Source organism: Castor canadensis, chromosome 15, assembly GCF_047511655.1.
Source record: "Castor canadensis chromosome 15, mCasCan1.hap1v2, whole genome shotgun sequence".
In the NCBI taxonomy this organism is placed as follows: domain Eukaryota; kingdom Metazoa; phylum Chordata; class Mammalia; order Rodentia; family Castoridae; genus Castor; species Castor canadensis.
Window position 1 is genome coordinate 97,234,285 of NC_133400.1, and position 22,919 is coordinate 97,257,203.

The window sequence follows — 22,919 nt, forward strand, 5'->3', positions numbered from 1 at the left end:
AATCCCCAGTGCCTTTGTCAAACAAGAATGGAAGGACAATGTAAAAACGCCTGCTCACACTTACATCTGCAAGGTGCCACGTTAGCCTAAGTGGATCCGTCTCTAATGGTATTTATTGCTAAAGCAGCCCAGAGAAGACCGGGGTTCTTAGGCAGACAGTATTACAATTACCAAATTAAAGATATAGCACATTATGTAAAAGAAAGCTGGTGAAAAGATATTTCTAAGGCGAATCAAAAATGCATTCTATAATTCTGTAGGAAGCAGCCTACACTTGAAATGATGCTTCTCTTATTAAACTGCTAAGAACAGATACTACACTTGATCTTAGCCAAAAGGCTGGGAAGCGATGATGCTCCTCTTACTATCATTGCCAGACCAAGCTTTGCAAACTGAGGCACAGACAAAGGAAAAGCTATGAAGGGTTGGCTACTTGAATTAACTTATTTGACACAGAGAATTTAAGAGGTACCATGGACCATGGGACAATTCTGGGTCCTATCCAGATTGTCTTAGATGAGAAATTGAAGAAGGGGAAAAAACCTAGCTCAATATGAGGTTGATAATATTTAAATTGAGATTTTTAAATTTCCATAGCTCATTATTTAGGCTTAGTTCTTCTGGATAGCACATAAGTGCAGTATGGTGAACTGTCCACGATCTTGGTGTGTGTGAAAAGCAAAGCTCTTGATAAACTAATCCATGTTTTTATTACCACTGGTTTATGGTGACACTGCCTTTGCTTTTGTGCCATTATATCTCAGGTCATTTCTTTTATACACACAGTGAAAAAGTCCTCAAAAATTAATGTCAGAGGCTAGGCATGGTAGTGCACACCTGTAATCCCAGCTACTCAGGAGGCAGAGAGCAGGAGGATAGCAGCTCAAGGGCAATCTGGGCAAAAAATTAGCAAGAACTGATCTCAACAAACAAATCAGGCCTGGTGGTTCATGCCTGTAATCCCAGCTACACAGGAGGCACAGATAGGAGGATTGCTGTCTGAGGATGGTCCAGGGAAAAAGTATGAAAAATAACCTAAAGCAAAAAGTGCTGGGGGAGTGGCTCAAGCAGCAGAGAGTTTGCCCATCAAGTGTAAGGCCTGAGTTCAAACCCCAATACCATCAGAAAGGAAAGGGAGGGAGGGAGGGAGGGAGGCAGAGAAGGAGGAACGAAGGGAGGGATGGAGGGAGGGAGGAAGAGGAGGTGGAGGGTAAGAAGGAAAGGAAAAGAAAAAGGAAAGGCGTGCAGGAATCACTGAGAAGAACTGAAACCCTCGCCCAGCTCCCTGACTGACCCCATCAGCCCCAAGTTCGCCATCTCCCCCACTAAAACTCCCGAATGTCTGGCCCTAGTTTCTACACCAGCACTGGAACATTGGACTTGTTTACTTGTCCCTTACCTCACTCTGTTTGTAACGCATGCACATGACATCTTTTTAGCAGAGGAACTCTTGGTAAAATAAGCCACGCACACAAATGTAATATATGCAAAAGGAAAAGAACGTGGGCTCTTTGCCCATGAGGAGAGCCCAGAGCTCAGCCTCTTCCCTGGGGTCCTCTCAGGGTGGCTTCCACCCCCAACACAAAGCTCCCGGGGCCCACTGCACTTCCAGGAAGCCTCAGAACCTGCTGACCAGTTTCCTTGATGTTGGCAGGTTCTGTATTTGTGTCCCCAACATGCAGTATGTGCAAATGGCCAGGTGAGGGCTGGGTGCACAGCCTAGGTCCTTGCCAGGTGATGACAGAGACTGTAAAGAAATGGCCAGGCTCCCCCCAGGCCTGTTGTCCTGTCCAGTACACCTGCTCCTCCTCACCTCCCCCTCTACACAACACATGAAGCTGATGGGGTCTTTCCCCACCAAGAAGTTGTTTGCCCAAGAGCATGACAGAAGAATGACGGGGCCTACCTCTTCCTGGAAGAGATTCTGCCGGTTCTTCAGGGCCCGCAGCCGGTTCTGTTTGTCCTCGTGCTCCAGGTGCTCATCCGGGGGGTGGAGGTAGCCTATGAGGTCCTGCAAACTAAGGCTCATGGACTCTATGGGCAGGTCGACCACGGGCGTCTTGGCTTTCTTGCTCAGAGCATCCAGGCCCCTGAAACCAACAGCCAGCACCTCTCTATGTCAGGGTCCCCAGATTTAGTTTGCTGGGTTTTGATTTGGAGATGTTTTCACAGTGTCACTCCCTCCCTATCTACTGTAAAGGGAAAGTATAAGAAAGGGCCTCCACCAGCAGGAGTATGAACACACTCCCCCAAGAGCCTAGACACTGTGTCTTGTGAGCATCACCTACGTCAGAGAAGCCAGCGTCCCAAGCCACTCACCCACGCAGCCCTGGCCAGGTCAAAGGACCAGTGCCCCCCAGCAGCAGCCTGCACATGAAACCAGCTGGCATTCTCTTTACAACACCTTGTACTTTGAGACCTAAGGCCACATCAACCAGGTTCACGATGCCAACATCTGTTTGTGGTTGACTTGTTTGTTTTGCAAAAAGGAATTCTTTAAATTTTGCTGTCACTGACACGAGCTGCTTTGCTTAATTCTTACCAGCTAAAAACCATATTCTCGGGCTGGAGGTGTGGCTCAGTGATAGAGCACTTGCCTAGCATTTGTGACGTGTTGGGCTCACCTCTCAGCATCCAAAAATAATTTTATACTATGTATCTATGTATATGTCACATATTACATGGAGAGAATCTAATGGTGCTAATTTAAAAAATCGCTGTTAGTCAGTAAACAATGTACTAACACGCCTTTCTCTTATCCAAAGGAATGCATTCAAACATTCAATTTAGAAACACTATCGTGATGTATTTTCTATCTTTTCAATAAAAACACAACAGGGATGGAAATGTGTTCATTTGTTCAACTTACTGAGATTCTAACTTGCAGTTTTGAATTTGTTTGAGAAGCACACTAAAGAAGGTTACTTTTTAAAAGAACATAAAATGGATGCCATGACAGAGCAAGTCAACACTTCTATCACAGCTGACACCGGAATGCACTTCGTCAGGACCAAATTTAACACAAAAAGATACCATGCTTCCATTCCCACTCACTGCATCGGTGAAATTACACAGCAACACTTTTTTGGAGGCCTGTTTCTGCTAATTTCCTGACTTTATTGGCACTTAAATTTTAAAAAACAATAAAATCCTGATGAATGAGAGTTAGCTTAACTTTGAACTTTACACTGCTTGAAGACTTATTTAAAATGCATTATCCTTTAGAATATTCAGATTTGGCTCTAGCAGCCAGCAGAAGTCATGAAACTGCAGTTAGTCTAAAGCTTTTGCCTGAAATTCTATACTAACCCTCTTCTTAGAACTCACCCCTTCCCTACTTCCTTCATGTCCGTTTCCCCACTTATTATGAGAAATAAGTATGATACAGAGTGAACCAAAAATAGCGTAGTATTTTCAAGTAATAAGTACAATATAAAAATGGCACCTGCCCAGCTCTAAGCCTTACTGCATCTGATTAAATTAGGCAGAAAAGTGGAGCACTTTTCTATGATGAGGCTAAATGCCACTCAGACACGCTAGTTATAAACACGCATGCACACACACAGTGGAATGGTTCACAGAAGAAGAAAATAATTAAGTGAATATTAATTCACTCTGAAGTAGGACAGGTCTTTTTGATGTTGGAAAGCCAAAACATGACTTACTAGTGAACTACTGTGAAAAAACTACTTTAGAATTATTTCCCAAGCAAATACATTACGGGGAATACTTGCAATTTATATATAATGGCAGGAAATGAGTCTCTCTAAGATAAAAGCTCATGATGGCCTATGTAAAAATAGTAACATGATATTCTGTGAATCACAAAAGAGAAAAATATGAAGAAATCTGGTCGATAAGTATGAAGTGTATCCATTCCCATAATAAGCAAATAAATGCAAATATTCACAAAATATGATATAGATACTAACTTTAAAAATACAATATATACCTCGTTTTCTAAAATTTACATTATATTCTGTATGTGTGTGTGCATATGTGTGTGTGTGTGCGTGTGTGTGTGTGTGTGTGTGTGTGTGTGTGTGTGTGTGTATAATGTTATTTTGGTTTGATTTTCAGATTTTTGAGATAGGGTCTCACAACATAGCCCAGCTGGCCTCAAACTCATGGTCCTCCAGTCTCAGCTTCCCCAGTGCCGGAGTTACAGGCATGCGCCATTGTGTATGTTCAGAAGAATTTACCCCATCAAATGTGAGAACCGAAAGAGCTAGATAGCACCCAGCATGAGTCACACCGTGCGCTGGTCTGTTACCAGAAGACACTTCGGTAACATTTGATTTGGTTTGTGGGTGTGCACTTTTTCCAATTATTAGAAAAACTAATTATTACACGGATCACTTTATTTCTTAGTGTAGTCTGAAACTCATCAAGTTTCTAGACTTCATCACCCTCACTGTAAAAAGGAATTAAATAGATCCAGCTTGGAGATACAGACTAGAATGACTGCTCTGCCCGATCAGACACACAATCTCCAAAAGCACAATTTTATTAAAAGTTCATTTAAAAGAAAGACACAAGATTGCCTAAGTAGCACTGTTTATCATGTTTGCTGACCAATCATTGTATATTTAGAATCACAGTGTATTTCAGAATCATCTATTTGTAAAGTTGGGAGGAAACGAAACTAAAATACCCAACAGCCATCACAATGACAATTACCTTATAAACCTATTGAACAGGAAAACCGTGCTCCGGATGACCCTGGCTGTGCGTGATTCCTCATGTTGAGACCTGGATAAGTTCAAGCCATCGTCCATGTGGCCTTCGTGATGCATGATGGCCTGCAAGAGAGTGCAAACAAAGCCATCGTCCACACCACCTCATGCCCAAGCCAGAGCTAAGAAGGCAGGCTCGCAAAAAGTTGAGCCATAAGAGTGAGTACAATCCAAAGGCAGAGAGACACAGAGTTACTGTGCCAATAAAACAAACCAACCATTCAGTTATTGCTCAAGAGTCAATCAATGTGCCAGGGTGAGTAAAACAAACAGCTGTGCATTTTCACATCTCTACACTCAACAACCACAGCTTCGACAAACTGAACAAATGGTAACACTATACAGGGTGCACTCCTGCACAAAAGTAGACCAATGGACAGCTGAGTGCTGGGCACCACTTGTAAAGCATCTAAGTTCTAAGTTCATGCACATGTGATTAGTTCTTTTGTTAGACTTTGTTTTTGAACTTTCTGTAAAAGAATAGCACAGGTAAGTGCAAAAATCTGAAGTGAACAGCTCAATGGATTCCACCAAGTGAACACACGTGTGAGCAACACTCAGCTCATAAAAAGGGATCACGCCCTCTTCCTGCCCAACCTTCCCAAAGTCCACCACCCAGACTTTGCACGGCACAGACCAGCTGTGCACTCTGTACAAGAAGAGGCACACACTAAGTCCCCCTTTGGGTCTGGCTTCACTCAACACTTACAGCAAGATAATGTAGCAACCCAATCAAGAGTTGAACTAAAATTGGTAGCTGGAACTAAAATTACTCGCTATCTAGACAGCATGCCAAAGGAACTCTGAATGCCCAAATCAACGCAACTCAGATAGATTTGTACTCTGAGGCAAGACTGTACCCTTGCATGCCTTCATTAATAAAAAAAGAAATGACTAAAATCAAGGAACTTATTTTTCATGGTAAGGCTTCTTAAAAAGGATGCTGAAAAAGCAGGGAAGTGGAATTAATGAAGATAAAAAGTGAAATTAATGAACTAGAAATAAGATACTAGAAAGGATGAATGAGCCCCAAATTTGGTTGTATGAGAAGAAAAATAGATAAACATCTCACAAACTAGGCTAAAAATAAAACAAGGAGCAAAAATCAGAAGAGGGGAAATTCTAGTAATGTAACACCATGTACATCTCCATGGCAAAAACAAACACAGCCAGCAAGACCAACTGGTTAATCAAGAAGAATAGGAAGAGTTCATTGAAAATTAAGAATAATTAACACGGCTGGGTGTAGTGGCTCAAGCCTGTAATCCCAGCTGCTGAGGCAGGAGGACCACCTGGGCCCAGGAGCTTGAGAATATGGTCTGGACCACCCAGAGAACTCATCTCAAAAATAATATAATAATAATAAATAAAATCCCCACAACTAAGTGGAAAATTCATGAGACAAGTTTCTTCAGAAAATATTGCAAAGATAATTTAAGATTCAATGTTCAATATTTAAAAGATCTAAGGACTAAGTATTTTACAGACGAGCCTGACAAGCCTCCCTCACGGTAGATAAGGCTGGTCCAGGTATTGGTAAACTGGCTCGTCACCTATTTTGGGGAACAGTTTTCAACATATTTAAAGGGTTGACAAAAGACCAAGGAAGGACATTTCATGACATGAAAATTGTAAGAAATTCCAATCTAGCTAATTTTCTTTAGACAATTTAGTTTCCCTCATGAATACATATGAAATAATTCTGAATAACATATTAGTGAACTAAATCTAGTAGGATTTCACAAGAATAACACACTACAGACAAGTAGGGGTTAGTCTATAAATATAAGGATTCCTCAATAACTGGATGTCTGGTAACATTTTATCAGCAAGTTAAAGAAGTCTGAAACATGATTTTTAACCCATTTAACTAATAAAATTCAGAAATCACTGTTAATTTTTCCAAAGTTAAGTAAAATAGGAGTAACAGGAGACTATTTAAATGTTAAAATAATTTCAACTGTCTTCATGATGCAAGAAGTTATAATTTCTATGAAGTAGGAGTAAAAATGCACCAAGAAAATATGTTGAAGTAAATAAAAGCAATCTGAAATAAAAAGATAAGCTGGGTGCGGTTTTTAAAGGTACCTGAGAAAGCTAAAATTTCAAAGGTACTGAAAGCATTTAAAGAGAAAATAGCACAAAGGTGACTCGGAAGACAGCCTGCACAGAGAACAGGACTGAGCACGATCCTCAGAAAGAAACTACAAAGGACAACAGGCTTCCATTCAAGGACCACCAGGGAGCCTCCTGTGGTGTCTAGCACGGCGCTGGAATCACGGGAGGTGCTCATACAGGGAGTCGTGGAGACGGAGAGCATGGGGACAGCAAGCCAGGACCGCACACCTGTCTCATCCTTTGCTTTCTGTCCCTCCCCTTGGTTAACCTTCAGCTGAACTTGGTTAACCTTCAGCTTATTGGCTTCTGAAGACCTCAACAAACAACATTAGCAATTTGAACCCAAACCCAGAACAACAGGGATCTGTGTCACACAGGCATTTTGCTAAGTGAAAGAAGTCGTAAACGGAAGAGCGCACGCTGTGTGATTTCATTTAGATGAAGATCTACATCAGGCCAATGAACCAGTGGTGGAAAGAGATCACCCGAGGGAAAGGGGAAGGGACAATGGGGGGCCTGAGCCACTTTCTGTATAAATGGAAGTATCTCATACTGAGGTGGCTGTGAGGGTCACACCAAGTGACCTTTAGCCAAAACTCCACAACTGAGCTTTTGCATTCCATTGCATAGAAATTTTACCTCTAGTAGGTGACAACAAATGACAGTAACAGCCTACTGGGATATGGCAGGAGGATGAAAGTGTGACAGAAACAAGGGCCGCGTTGAAATATTGGTGCTGCATGACAGGTGGAAAAGGACATTGTCTTATTTGTTATTTTGTATACTTGGTATCTATTTGAATTTTCCAAAAGTTTTACAACATCCAGGCTCAACTGTAAGAGGCAAGAAATGCATCATAAATACTGAATCCATACACACGCATTTGCGTTTATGAACGCAGGTAAAAGAAGTTAAAAGCAAGTGAGTCTCCTCGTAATGATAAGAGTCCTGCAGAACAGGACCTCCACCCACAGCCCTGGGGAAGGTAACATTAAAACATCAAGGCAGCATCAGCTTTGACTTCCCTAAAACCCACACTGGATCACAATAACAGTGAATAATCTATACTAGAAAGTGTGCATTGAAAATTAAAAATTTTGCCCCACTACAGCTTTCCTTAGCAAGGTCTCACATTTCTGGAAGAGTCTTGTTATTTGGGTCTGCGCACAGGGCTGCATGTCATGTGTAAGAACATGAGTGATGTACTACCATATATTCCCTCAGGGAACTCACAAATTAGGAGAGAGGGACTTGGACCCACATAAATAAAATAACGCAAGGAGTAAAGATCAAATGTAATAAGCTATTTATAAGTATTATGAAAACACAGAGGAAGGTGGAGTGGGTCAGCTGAGATAGGAAGAACTTCTAAGATGATCTTTAAATCTAATCTCTGAAGTATGGAGAAGAATTAGATGGGCAAGAGCAGTTTCGAATGATCCTCTAATTGGAACAAACAATCCCTGCAAAGGTGCAGGCATAGAAAAGCTGTGTTTTTTCTGAGGGACCACAAGAAGTGTACAGAAAGGGACATGCTGGGAAAACTGAACAGAATGCCTACAAAGTGGCAAAAGAATAAGGGACAAGAAGGGCAGCACATCACCACCAAAGAGTCACCAGCATAGAGTGTGACTGCTGCCTTGTAAGCAAGAGGAGGTCAATGAAGGTCTTAGTAGCAGCAAGGACAGAGGACAGAGGGTATTTGGTTGACTAAGCTAGAATCCAGAAGACAGTGAGTGTCTTGACTTAACTGGGTCACATGGGTGATGACACCTCCAGCAATGGTGGTGGGGCCAAAAATTGACCAGTTTATTACTAGTTCACTTTCTCCAATGCTTTTACCCGTTTAAAAAAATTGTGCAGATGGGTTTGCACAAACTGGTGCCCAGTGACTTGGTCTCCAGCATCATTTGGCTACATACTGAAATTCACATATGGTGGGATTTGACCTTTCACATATAAAACAACCTGAGCAGGTGGCTGGAAAGGTTTGCTGTCTTTTGGTGGTGTGTTTGTGGTTTCTGTTCATAGAAATGTCCAAACCGCATTTGTATCTAGTCTTACCTTACGCTGTACGGATCCCATTCGCACAGATTTCACATCCACAGACTGGTAGGTCAGCCACAGCCCTGTATCCACGTGCTGTATGTAGCATACCGAGTCCCCATATTTGATTTCAGAAATTCCCATACCATCGACTTCTTTTCTCACGCCCACATCCAATTTTTCCTGAGTAGTAAAAGAGAGTAGCAAATATCCTTTAAGTACAGAAGTATAGCAATGGAACTTTGCCCTGTTGGAAACACGTTCCTTGAAAACTCAGCCCTCTGAACTCCCCCCAAATAATAATAATAATAGAACTAATCAAAGCTGTAACTCAGTTTCTACTACTGCAGTTTCCAACCTGGACTGCACAGGTTTTCGGTCCTTAGGGGAGTGAGGCTCAGGAACTCACTGTCTAAATGTGTGAAGGCAAGGGCCTGATGTACCTCCTGTCTGTGGCTTCTTACTCCTTTCTTCCTCGATTAACTTCGATGCTCAAAATTACTTTGCTTCTTCTATGTCTTTGGTTATATGATTGTTGCATGAGCTTAGCTGTGGCTACACAAATGTTTCTAAACGTTAGGTTAAAGTAAAATTTATATTAGTTATACCAATATAATATTTATATTTTATTTATGCTTACAAAGGAACACTTCAGAAAAAAACAAAAATCAAGATTTTACAGATTGTTTCATGTCATTTGCATTTTGTACTAGCAATTAATGATCCTCAAGTGATTAGAAACTCTTCTTCAAATTAAAATTGAGTTGAAATTCTCAATATAGAAAGGTCAAGGCCATCTAAGAAAATAAACAACTATCAATTAGGTTGAATTAACTATTATGCAAATAACTTGAAACCCTATTCTAAGAATCTGCAATAAAACAGAAATAAACGATTCTAATTTCATTGTATCAAATGAGGTAAACTACTAATCTACTTATACCAACCCCGTCAATAGGGAAATTAAATTCTGGGGAAAATATAACAACGTAATTATCTTTTCAGAAGAAAACAATGAGCCTCTGAACATTTTTTTCTTTTATTCAAGGAAATTAGTTTGTAGTCTAATTATTTATGGGCTAGTGGACTGTGTTTTGAGAAGTCACGCGCTCATTTACTATAAATTTGTGTTTTGTCTGCGTTCTCCTGCAGTGTTTTGCATCACTCTGTGGACTGGGAGTTTTAATTACAAAATTTACTGATGACTGTGTTTTCATAGCTACTCTGACCCCGAGTCAGGTGAGACTGGCAAAAGTGATGTCAGATGAAGGAACTGTGACCCACCATCCACCTTCTTCCTTTCCTTCATTTCCTGCCCTTTGTCATTGCTCATGTTTAGGAGAAATTCAGAAGAAAAGGATCAAGGTGTTTTAGACAATGTAAGTGTAGTATGAGCTAAGAACACAAAAAGGAGTAAAAGCACCCAACAAAAACTAGCCTCCATTACTACAAATAATGCACTGATGCGTTTAGTAATATTACCAAAGCTCCAGCCAGGGGCCTCTCTCTAAATGAGCGGCCTTTCATTCTGATGTTGGCTTTTGAATTTGATTTTTCTATTGAATTGTTCTGCTTTAGGAGTTGATGGAGTGATTACCTTGCACAAATCCTCCCACGGACACTATTATAAAACTTATTATAATAAGGGGGAATTCTCCTTATTTCCATTAGAATCTAATGGAAAGCACCTGAGAGGGATCAAAAGAGAGAGGACATGGAGAACATATTTGTCTAGAAAAGTGACCAGTGCCTGGCCTGACTTATAAGAAGCTCCCTTTGCCTCCGAGCACACCCAGTCTCATCTGCCCACTCTTCAGGCAGAAGGGAACCATTGTTGTACTGGCTGGAGGTACCAGCGGCAGCACCTTAGGGTTCACAAGCAGCCATAAAACTAGATAGGATAAATCCTGGACTTATATTGTTATAAGATCCATCCAAATTCCAAGTTATGCGTGCTCAGGGAGGTCCAGTAACGACGCAGTTGGAATCCAAAAGTACAAGCAGCCTTCACTGCCAAAGGAGGAGAAGGTGAACTTTCAACCCAACAAGCTTAACTGCCTGCAAAACCAAAAGCACCTCAGGAAAAAAAAAATTAGTCCTACAATGTATCATTTCTAATACCCAATATACTGTCAATTACATGTGAATGTAGAAAAAAATAAGAAAATGTGAGCTATGGTTAAAAAAAAAAAAAAGTACATACCAAAAAGGAAACAGAAATTAAAGCAGAGATGCCCACAGACCTTACAGCCAGCAAAGACCATAAAGTTAACTGTTACAAACATAAAATGCATTCAATGGCATAAATGAAAATATACTCATGATGAATAACCAGATGGGTAATCTTAAGTAAAACTAAAAACTATAAAAAGTGAAATGTAACAGGCAAAACAAAGACAATAACTGAAATACACAATCAGCTGTATTTACTTAACACGTGATTGGAACTGTATGATAGAGAAGCAACGACGTTTGAATTAGACCAAAGAAACTTTCTGGCCTGAAAACTTTCCACTGAAAACCTCCTAACATGAAACAGAAACTCTGTCATTAAACACAACTTCCCTCAAAAGACGTGATACAATTTAATTCCGAGGCTCCCTAGACCAGTCAAGGAAATTCTGAGATCCTCACTATTACACATTTTTGTTCATTACACATTTTTGTCAGTCAAGGAAATTCTGAGATCCTCACTATTACACATTTTTGTTCATTACACATTTTTGTCTGTCTTGAGATCTTGAGAACTTTAAAATGCTCAAATATTAAAAATAAAAAACACTCTTTTCAACACAGTCTGAAGTTATTACAAACTTCGCTGTTTTCACTACAGCAGGTTGGTTTGGACAGATATTTTCTCTTTTGATATATGTAGTCTCATGAACACTGAACTTCCACTTAAGGGTAAAATATTATTTATTGAAATTAGATCCTCAGGACCAGATTGGGACCTAAAAATGCCAGATTGTTTATAAAGAACACATCCTCTTCATAGTTCAGAAAATGTGCTGTGCATACCTCTCAACATGAGCTCTCAAAGAGCTCCAGTCCAGAGTGTATGGAAAAATCTAACTTTCGAATGAACACCAAAATGATTCCACATGTACAGGAGATTAGCCTGAAAATATGAAGTGGTATCTCTGCACTGATTTCACAAATTGGCTTGTTATGGAGTCAAAACCATTTTGAAGCCACTGTGACCTAATTAAGTGATCCACAGGTAAAAGATTTACCAAACTAGATTCATTAAGAAATTCAAAGGACTCCTACAGAACTATATTCTAATTCTTGGACCAGAGGTAGTTGAGGGGATTCTTCTAGCATTAACTGAAATCATCCCAACTTAGTTTGTCAGGTGACAGTTAAGAAAAAACAAAAAGGTCCTTAGATGGTGGAGTTTTCGTTTATTTTATGCTTTGAAATTGGATCTCATTAAGACAACAGTTAATAATAGGACAAATAAAAAGGTCAAAACAATTTTTTACTTTACTTCTTTATGGTGCCATATTGTACATAAAAATTCCTGGACTGACAGGCTAGGCCAGGTTCTACCCATGCAAGGCAAGATGCAAAAATCAACAGCTCTTTTTATTCCTGGGATTTAGGAGACGCTGCTTGTAGCTCTGTGGAGATACAAGATTTTAAAATGTCTCTGGCTAGGAGGGCCTTTTGATGGGATGTCAGTTGTGATGAAGCAAGGTCACAGGGCCCTCAGAGGAGCCCTCTTACTCTGTTAGAGCCAGGCAAGGTGATAGGATGTCACTCCTATGACTCGGTTATATTTTATGGCAATAGGAAGGGATCTTGCAAATGTAATTAAGATCCCTAATCAGCTGGCTTTGAGATTGCCCTATGTGGGGGACATGTAACCTAGTGAGCTCTTTAATGGCTCCAGGCTTCGCCTGAGCACAGAGACTACAAGAGCTGGTGTTCTTGGGGTCTGCCCTGCTCTCCATCTGTCCTTCGTGTCTATGGACAACAGCTGCTGTGCAGGCCCCAGGGGTCAGCCTGCTGCTGATTGAGCTTATCAATTCACTTGCACTACAGATGTGGGGCTTCCTCAGCCAGCCCTCAGGGTCTCACAAAGCATGTCTGCCCACCCTGGACTTACACCTGCACCCTCCTGGCTCTGCTTCTCTGGCTGAACACTGCCTGACAGGCTTCACAGTCACACATAAGGCATTCCCTCTCTGCTTCATGTCTACTAAAAAGAGTCAGCATAAAAACTGGAACTGAATTTCTTTCTGTAAAACCCTAATTTCTATTGTGTTCTGTTAGTTTATCATCACCTCTTCTAAAATGTTTACTTCAAACTTTTTAAATTTAATCTGGATAAAATTCAAAGTTCTTCCCCATTGACAATTGCAATAACTATTTTCAAAAACAACTAAAAATAAATCTAGTTTTTAGACATTTAAGCATTAATAATTGTGATAGATAATGACAGGTAAGCCATCAATCTTCTCTATCAGCTGTTATTATAATGACTAAGTCTTTGCTTCTCTTAATAAAGTTCCCACCTTATTACTTATGCTCAAAGTCTGGACCTGTCACAGAGCTTTTCTCAGGCTTAACTCCATAATGAAGATTAAAAATAGCCTTTTAACTCCATAGGGTTGTGCTAGAATTGAGTGAAATAATTCATGAAAGGTGATCAGCCCACTGGCACATAATTCATTGTTAAACATTACTGTCACTTTCATTGTGTTTGAGTGTATGTTTTAAAACGTATACATTCTCTGAACCAAGAATAAAAGTCTCAAATAAAAATAATATGCTACGAATTATGTCCTAAAAATGTCCTGATCTTTCTGTCCTTATTTCCCTAATCCTCACAATCTCACTGATGGTCTTATTTGAGGCTGTCATATTCTCAGTGCTCCAAGCAGGAAAGCTGGCGGAAGCCATCCGCTGAAAGTGGTTCAAGGGAATATTAAGCTAAAAAAACCTTACATCGGAGGTGGGAAGCTGAACACATCAATGACTGGCAAGACCCACCTCACAATTAAAATTGACATTTGAACACATTGTAGAGTGCGGGCTAAAAGTTCTAAGAGTAGACAGGTGAAAATACTCATTACATTTGAAAGAAAAAGTCTCTCCTAGAATGTTAGCATTCATTCTTCACCTTGGAAATCTAACAGAAATATAAAAAGGTGTGGCATGACTTCCAGCCTACCAGGGGGCACTCAGAGAAAAAAACCATGAGCATCAAATATACATTAAGTGACCCCAATGCATGTGTTACAGGACAGGAGCCACTCTGAATGTGACAATTAACAAAGGGAGGGCTGAAATGAGCTAGCTGCACTGTTTTCTCTGAAACGTTGATGGTGTGAAAACCTTGCCTTTATTCTGCTTCAGTTGGTTCTAAGTTCAATGCTTCTTTCTCATGGAATTGCAGAAAATGCCTTTCAGCAGGAATCAATTTTAATTTCATTAGGCTTTCTTCCAGTTAAAAAAGGCTATTTTAAATATTATAATCAGCATAATTAATTGCTTACTTTCACAAAGATCTGTGTATGAGTGTATTTTTAGATATTGCAGACATGCATACACACCCTAAAAATGTCTCACTTAGCAAAATAGCTTTAATTCCAATCATAGTTCCAGACTTACTATTATCTACAAACTTCCAAAAATCAAAGATCTAAAACTGGAATATTTAAAATACAGTACAAAAAAATACAGTGGAGTGAGTACTGTGTATTCTGAAAGGGCTGTGTTGGGCTGGAGGTGTGGCTCACGTGCTAGAGTGCCTGCCCAGCATGCATGGGGCGTGAGTTCAAACCGATCAATTAATCAATCAGTCAATAAATGAACTAAGTAGTCCAGAACCATTAATTCGCTTTGGTAAAGGTAATAAGAATGGTTACAAAAAACAGATGCAAGGAAGAAAAGTCACCTCTCTACTTTTGGCTAATAAAGAAGGAATCTGAGACACCAGGTCCAGTTAGCAGTCTTGGGATGCAAACATTGTAAGCTAAGGTTTTTTCTTTTTGTCTTTTGGCAGTACTGAGGTTTGAACTCAGGGCTTGTACTTGCTAGGCAGGCACTGTACCACTTGAGCCACAAACCAGCCCTAAAGTCACTTTTTGAATGCTGAAGTCACAACATCCAGAGCTATGCCTGGTCAGAAAGGGGCAGACCATGATTAGAAAGAGCCCAGGAATGGGGCGAAGAGGGATAAAGAGGAGTCATGGAGGGCTGAATTCAACTATGAAACATCGTAAGCACTTTTGAAATTGTCACAGTGTACCCCCAGTACAACAATAATATGATCATTTTTCAAAAGAAAATTGAAAAACAGAAAGAGCTCAAGACATGCTGTGGGTGGAGTTCAGAGGTCGGGAGTAAGTTGAAACCCACACCTTCCCTTCTTGTTCCAGCAGAATGAAGTCGCTACACCACTCTGACCTGTGTCCAGCACTAGAACAAGTTTTACTGGTCGGTTTGGAAATCCATAAAGTGGGATTCATTTTACTTTTGATGATTTTTTGGTCGGCACAAGCACTGATTACAAACTCATTGCAAATGTATATGAGAACTACATACATGAGATACATGGATGTCCAAAACATAAAATGCCTCAGAAAATCCAAAGTGCATTCTAAACTGAATCCTTAAAGTCACGTCCTAGAAGAGGCTCCAAAGTCACTGGTCCGGGGACACCTGGAGTGAAGGGCAGGAAGGTTTAGATCACAATCACCTGCTGGTAGATGCCATGTGTATCCCAGGAAATGACAAGAAGCCACTTGCTCAGACTGCTTACTTTGGAATAGGTTTCTTTCAGCAGAATCCTACAATCATTCTGATGTGACTTTAAAGCAATCAGACTTTTAAAATTAGAGAGAGAAACTTATCCACAGAATATATAATAGGATGAAATTTATCTTCACCAAAATTAGCAGAGACCTGAAAGGATCTGTTGATGAGGTTGCACAGACATGTCAGCTTCCACACCCTGCTCCTAGAATGAATATGCACCAATTCCAAAGAGCACTCATCTATGTGTGTCATCCTAGGGACACTCAACAGCGTCCACTCTGTGTCTGTCACATGCCACACCATGGTGAACACAGCACACATCTCTGACCTCTGGGAGTTTCCAGGACCAAAATCCCTTTCAAATTTTATATTATTTGGCCAAGTACTTCAAGTTCCCAAAAGGAAGTACTTAACCATATGCAGAGTTAAAGACAAAAGTGTTTGGGTTACAAGTGAACATAAGCTAAATACTCAAACACAAGTGCCTAAAAAATCATTATAAATCTAGATATCAGGACACCAAATTTTCATCAAAATTCTATTAAAGGAAAAACGCAGCAGGAGACATAGTATAAAAAAATTAGGCCCAATATGGTATACAATTAACCCTATTAAGAACCAACATTTAAGCTGGGTCCATTGGATCAAGCCTGTAATCCTAGCTACTTGGGAGGTAGAGATTAGGAGGATTTCAATTCTAGGCCAGAGCAGACAAAAAGCAAGATCCTATGTCAAAAATACCCAACACAACAAAGAGCTGGCAGAGTGCTCAAGTAGTAGAGTGCCTGCCTACCAATCATGAGGCCCTGAGTTCAAACCTCAGTACCGCCAAAGAAAAGGGATCAACATATAGGGATTGGGTATGGCGGTTCATGCCTATAATCCCAGCATGAGTGTTACAGAAGTGGCCGTATGAGGATCACAGCTTGCCAGCCCAGGCTAAGGTATGGCACCCTATCTGAAAAGCAGACTAAGCGTAAAGACTGGGGAAGGGCTGAAGTGGTAGAGCCCTTACCCAGTAAGTCCAAGGCCCTGAGTTTAATCCCCACTGCAGAAAAAAAAAGAAAAAATCTATCTATCTATCTATCTATCTATCTATCTATCTATCTATATAGTGTGTGTCTGTGTGTGTATATGTGTGTGTATGTGTGGTGTGTGTGTGGTATATGTGGTGTGTGTGTGGTGTGTGTGTGTGGTTAAAAGTTGTAATACACACATGGAATTGCTTCTGAAAGATGGACTGTAAATTATTTAAATCTTCCCCTTTTACTGCACTCTTTCAAATTTTTCTATAATGATGATGTAGTAAATAAATTTTTAAAAAGAAATTATTAATGCAGTTATTGTTCTACATCATGGAGAAAACCTTATTACCTAACCTGCCAGTTATATTAAAATTAATATTCCACTGAATTTTTGGGGGGTGGTAAGACTGGGGTTTGAACCCAGGGCTTCATAATTGCAAAGCTCTACTGCTGGAGCCACACCTTCAGTCCATTTTGCACTGGTTATTTTGGAGGTGAAATCTCACAAACTATTTGCCTTGGCTGGCCTTGAACTGAGCTCTTCCTGAGCTCAACCTCCTAAGTAGCTGGGATTACAGGCATGAGCCACAACACCCAGCTTCAATTCTACCACAATTTTTAAAATAAAGCATCTTCCTGAGTTTTGGCTCCACCATTATCACTCTCTCCAATCTCGCCATGTGTGATGACCATCATGAATTATGTGGAGTGCACAGGGCAAGCCGGACGTGGCCTGCACAGTGGAGTGGAGCAGGAACCTGAGGCCAAGGTGGAAATGGCGCCAGACACCCAGAACAGTTCATTGCAGCAATGTTCAGACCCTCGTCTCTTTGCCTTCAGTGTCAACTGTGACATTCCAAAGCTGTCAGCTTCTAGGAGAGTCCCTGAGCAGACACCACAGAGGGATGTGGACAGGAAGGAGAATTAGAATGTAAGTCCCACCCTGGGCTGGGATGTAGCTCGGTGGTACAGCGCTTGCCTAGCATGCGTGAGGCCCTGGGTTCGATCCCAGCACCAAAAAAGAAAAAGACAAAAAAAAAAAAAAAAGTCCCACCCTGATACTGACAGAAGATTTAGGGAGATTTGGAGGCAAATGCGCCCAAAGCTTTTGCTGTGCACGATGAGTGTCAAGAGCTCATGAGTCAGGATTCCATTTCTGGGAATCCATCCTCAAGACACACAACAAAAATGTGTGCAAAACTGTGTTCTGGAACACCAGTGCGATGGTTGTCTTTTGCTAATTAATTTTGTGGTTACAAAAGAAATATGTCCGTTGTAACAGCCAAAATCATCCAGAGACCTATTTTCCAAAAGCTAAGCAGAAGAAATCTTCCTCTCTCTCAAACAGTTTCCATTCTCTCGATTGCTCTAAATAATTCAAAGTTAGAAAATGAGTGCATATCCTTCCATGGCTGACTAACAGACATATGCACAGGGTTTCCTCTCCAATTAAAAATAAGCTTTGTACTGCTTATTACATTACAGTCAACAACATTTTCACAGATGTCTTTCCACACCAATATATTCTGACAGTTAAAAACAATTTTTGCATAATTTCTGTTAAGCATTTGAGTTTTTCCTAGCTTCTGGCTGTGACATACAGTCATGAAACTCCTTTGCATGTGTATTTTTCAACAGGGTCCAGTTTATTTCTATAAGGAAATCCCCCCCTTCATGAAAAACTGGATTGCTGGATCAAAGGCCATAGATCCATATATATGTATACATGTACGTTTGTATTTTTGAAATATGTTAATATACTTCCCTTTTTTATTTGCATTTCCATTTGAACAATGAGCTCTGCTTTGCCACAGGAGAATCCTGACTGATGGATTGAAAGATGGAGTCGGCTTTCTACAGCCAAAGAGGAAAGAGGTTTGCACAATATTGCCAGGCAGCAGCCTGAGTGCCTCTGCAGGAGTGGGGTAGCACTTCAGCTGTACAGGCCCTGAGAGGATGAGCTCCGAGGGCAGCCTTACACCCAGAGGGTCATGAGTGAACCAGACAGCTCCCGGCCTGGGGTAATGCCCAGCTTTCTGTAACCACCCTGGGCAGACAGATTGGGGCAGAGATAACCTTGTGTCCACCAGCTCTGCCAGTGATGTGGGCAACCAACCCATTCACCTGTCTTGGTTTTCCCCATCTGTAAAATGGGGGTCCTGATACTCACTGAGATAAAATAGAGAGTTCTTGCTCTGGTGGCTGATTCACAGAGAACCACAGAAAGGCAGTAATTATTTTCTATAAAAAGCCAAGGAGTGGGGAAGAGAGGGTCCCTGCCTCCTGACTGCCTCAAGAGCTCTTGGAGGGCACTAACTACCAGCGTGTCCCTGTCCCCAGCGGAGGCAGGGGGAGGCAGTGAGTCAGCTCTCGAATATCCTTGAGCAAATGAAATGAATATCCAGTTCCGGGAAGAGACCCTAAGGCACCTCTTCAGGCTCAGATGTTGAAAGTCCCTCAACAGTTTGGAAGAAGGCGAATGATAGGTAGCTAGATAGGTAGGTAGATGATTGATAGGTAGACAGATAGATAGATAGGTAGAGGAATAGAATAACTGTAAGATGTAATATTTATTATGTTATTACATCTTATATATATATTAACTTACTTTTTGTCTACTTGACTTTTACACTTCAATTAATTTGTATTTATTTATTTCTTGGTGATGCTGGCATTTGAACTCAGGGCCTCACGCTTGCTAGGCAGGCACTCTCACCACCTGAGCCACGCCCCCAGCTCTATTTGACTATTATGAACAGCCAAAAGTGACTCATTGTCTCCTAATGCTAGGATTTTCTATTTATTTCTTCCTGCATCACCTGCATGCTTTGCTTTAGAAGTATTAATGCTGTGCTGTTTGTTTGGTATGTAGATTTTGCAAACATTGCGTCTTCAAAGGCTTGCACTCTAACACCATAAAGTATCGGCTTTCATTCCCTTCAGCGCTTTTTTCCCTTTGGCCTGGGTCCCAATGCTTGGTTGTATTGTGGAAGAAGCCGAAGAGCCCCAAGGTTGGCACGACAAGGTCACCTGTGCTCTCCAAATAAGAAGCAAGGGCAATCGGCCCACCTTGGGAGTTCTCTGATGCACCCCAGTGGACATCCCTGCCACGTATGGGCACAGCAAACACATGTCGCCATCAGACTCCCTGCTTTCTTTTCTTCTGCATTAGCATGGTGTTCCATTAGCTATTCTCTTCTTTCCAACAGTATATCTTAATTGATTTTATTCGGCTTTTTTGGAGCAGTACTGGGGTTTGAACTCACAGGTGCTCCATCCCTTGACCAACACCTGCAGCGATATATTTTATAAATGTCCATGTATTCACTCAGAAAAAAAATCCCGAAGGAAATTTATCAAAATGCCAGTATTTCACATAATTATAGATTTCTTATTCTACATATTTCCCTGATTTTCTAAGCTAACATAAGCATGAATTCCTTCAAAATCACAAGACATGGCTATCATTAAAGGACCAATATGCATATTGAATTTAAGTAGTCATAAATAACCAAATCCTTATGTTTGGTGCAATGATTTCTCTAAATGACACGTCTATTTTCTTGTAAATTACATCTGAATATGAATATCCTATAAATAGCTTAGTGAAAGGACTTTTCCCAACCAGCTAAATTAACAGTCTCCATTTTGGTACTCACTGGAAATGTATGCACCACAGACATTAATGCAGAAAGCAAATGGTCACTGGCACCTATTAACTGAAAACATGGAGAACATGGAAAGCCCCCAACATTTCATAAATATCTGTGCTCGTGCTGTCACTCCTATGCTGTGCATGGATGTGATTGTACAATCAACACAACAGAATTAATTAAACATATGGACAATTGATCTCTTAGGGAAAAGTTTCACTGGAGCAGGAAACTATCATTCACTAATTCGTACAAAATATTTGGAAAATGTTACCTAACACAGATCTCTAGAGAGAGTTAGAAAGTATAAATGCAAAACCTAACTCAACATCTTAAAAGAAACCTGACAGTCCTCGCACCACAGTCTCACTAATCCAAGTGTTGGTCTTGTGAACACATGACACAGAGTTCTTTTATCTTTTCCTCGACTCCTAACGCTGCTATCAAAATCCAGCTTAAATTCGGGCAGAATACATGGGAAAGAGTGATGGAATCCTTCGAGTTTTCCAGAAGTTTAAACAAGGAGAAAGCAAAAAAAAAAAAGGGAGGGGGGAACTGAATAACATCCTACAGGTGCCTCTGCCTAGACAAGCACAAACCAACCTCAGAAACACAAACCCTACTTCTATCTATAAAGGAGCACAAATTTTGCCTGAGACAGAAGCTAGCCAGTACTTCAATAGCGTTCCTACCATTATGCTAAATAGATATACAGTGCTCCTGAAGTGAAAAAGAAAGGTTGACATATAAAAATGCATGAGTAAACACGTTTCAGAAAAAATCTCAAAGGTATGTTTGATAAGGGTATGTTTTATCATATTTTTTTAAAATTTTTGATGGTTCTGGGGTTTGAACTCTGGGATTCATGCTTTGCTGGCAGGTGTTCTACCACTTGAGCCACAGCCCAAACCCTATTTTCACACTCCAGCCACAAATCACCTGCTAACTGTGTATTGCTGGTGCCTAGGAAAACAGGAAGGAGCTGGCTGGATGTGTTGAATGTAAACAACCAAGGAGCAAATAAATCCAGTGAAATGTCTAGGCGGGTTTCAGTAGTTTGAGAAACTGGTTTTACTGGAGAGGAAGAGATGAAATGAACCTGGGATTTTAGAAACATATGCAGAACAAGCTTGCATCATTTGCGTGTTTGTAACATCAAAGGGAATGAGATGGGAATATATTTACAGGGAATCCAAAGTGACTTGTTCTATCTTACCTTGGAAGACCGGAAGGTAAAAGCTGTTGATTTTACATCAGCTTTTTCTTTGTCCATGAGGAGAAGGTTTTTGTCTTCCAAGAGACTTAGGTACTTTCCTGTTGTGACATGGCGTAGTCGGAATGGTTGACCCCACCTTATGTGGCTTCCACTCCACCTAGCAAAAAAGTAACCATAACTTGGTTCAACAGCATCTGCCATCACAGAGGTAGAAACTGAGGCGTATGAGCAAGATAACATGTGTGTGTGTAGAGTGTGAGTGTAATTAAGCTGCCATTTTTATAGCATACAAGGTAAGGGAAATATATCTATATATTTGAAGTCCCTTTCCCTAACTTCTCTGAATAATTGTGAAATAATACAAAAGTATGAGCTTTTCTTCCATTTACCTTAGTCTCTCTTGGTTTTCCGTCTGATTGAGAGACACATGTCCAACAAAAGTTTACTTTTAAGCTCAATATTTATCAAAAGTTTTAATATTTAGGTGGACTTGATCAAATGTATATCCATATCCAAGAAAAGTAATGCTATCAATCATTAATAATTAATTATATTGATATAGAACTGTTTAAAGTTACAGACTAACAAAACATAAAAATGTATATAAGCTTTTTGTTGCAAAGGAGTGTGACAGAGTGAACAGGATATCTGTTAATCACAGACCCCACTACTTGGGATAAAATGTTACAAGAGAGTAACAGAAATGGGAGTGGGAGGAAAAGTATACATTTTCATTGTTAAACAAGATGGTATTCAAGTATTTTTAAGGAAAAAAAGTGAGTAGGAAATCACAACAGTATTTGTTGTCAATTGGATACTTTGAAAGAACTGTAACATTTTATTTTAAAGTGCTGTTCCTGTAATACACTGGAAGTTATCATCCATGCATCTATTTAAACTGATCATGAAAATTTCCATATGAACCTTGAAATGTTTAAGGATGTACAAAGATTTTCAAAATTACTATACGTGGGCTGGAGGAGTGGCTCCAGTGGTAGAGCACCTGCCTAACAAGCATGAGGCCCTGAGTTCAACCCCCAATACTGCAAAAACAAACAACAAACAAAATACATGGAATATCTCAGCAAAACCAACTAGAGACCTCAAAACTATTTTATTTTTATCATTAGACAGATAATAATGTCACATAAAAATCTATAAAGAGCACTACTCTAGTAAGAAAGTCCTTCACTGCAACCCAAGAGTCTATAATTCTATCTTAATAATTTCCTTAAATTGTAATATAATAAGGTGCTTTTTAGACAAGGACTAATTCTTCCATCTATTAAATTCTAACTGATATTTTAATTCTATTTTAAGCAGTTTAAAACTACCTACTTTATCATCGGTATTGAAT

The 22,919-nt window shown here is 40.2% G+C and overlaps 1 protein-coding gene and 1 pseudogene across 13 annotated transcripts in view; both read right to left on the reverse strand.

Moving 5' to 3' along the window:
* Positions 1-22,919, reverse strand: part of Ryr2 (ryanodine receptor 2) — a 591,935-nt gene that overhangs the window by 278,812 nt on the left and 290,204 nt on the right. For all 13 annotated transcript variants that reach the window (XM_074056805.1, XM_020157460.2, XM_074056803.1 and 10 more), the window contains 4 exons: positions 21,563-21,719; positions 8,919-9,083; positions 4,681-4,802; positions 1,907-2,090 (listed from right to left, as the gene is read on the reverse strand). In XM_074056805.1, coding sequence (XP_073912906.1) covers positions 1,907-2,090; positions 4,681-4,802; positions 8,919-9,083; positions 21,563-21,719 — 628 coding nt within the window. The remainder of the gene's footprint in view (positions 1-1,906; positions 2,091-4,680; positions 4,803-8,918; positions 9,084-21,562; positions 21,720-22,919) is intronic.
* Positions 138-351, reverse strand: LOC141417610 (U2 spliceosomal RNA; annotated as a pseudogene).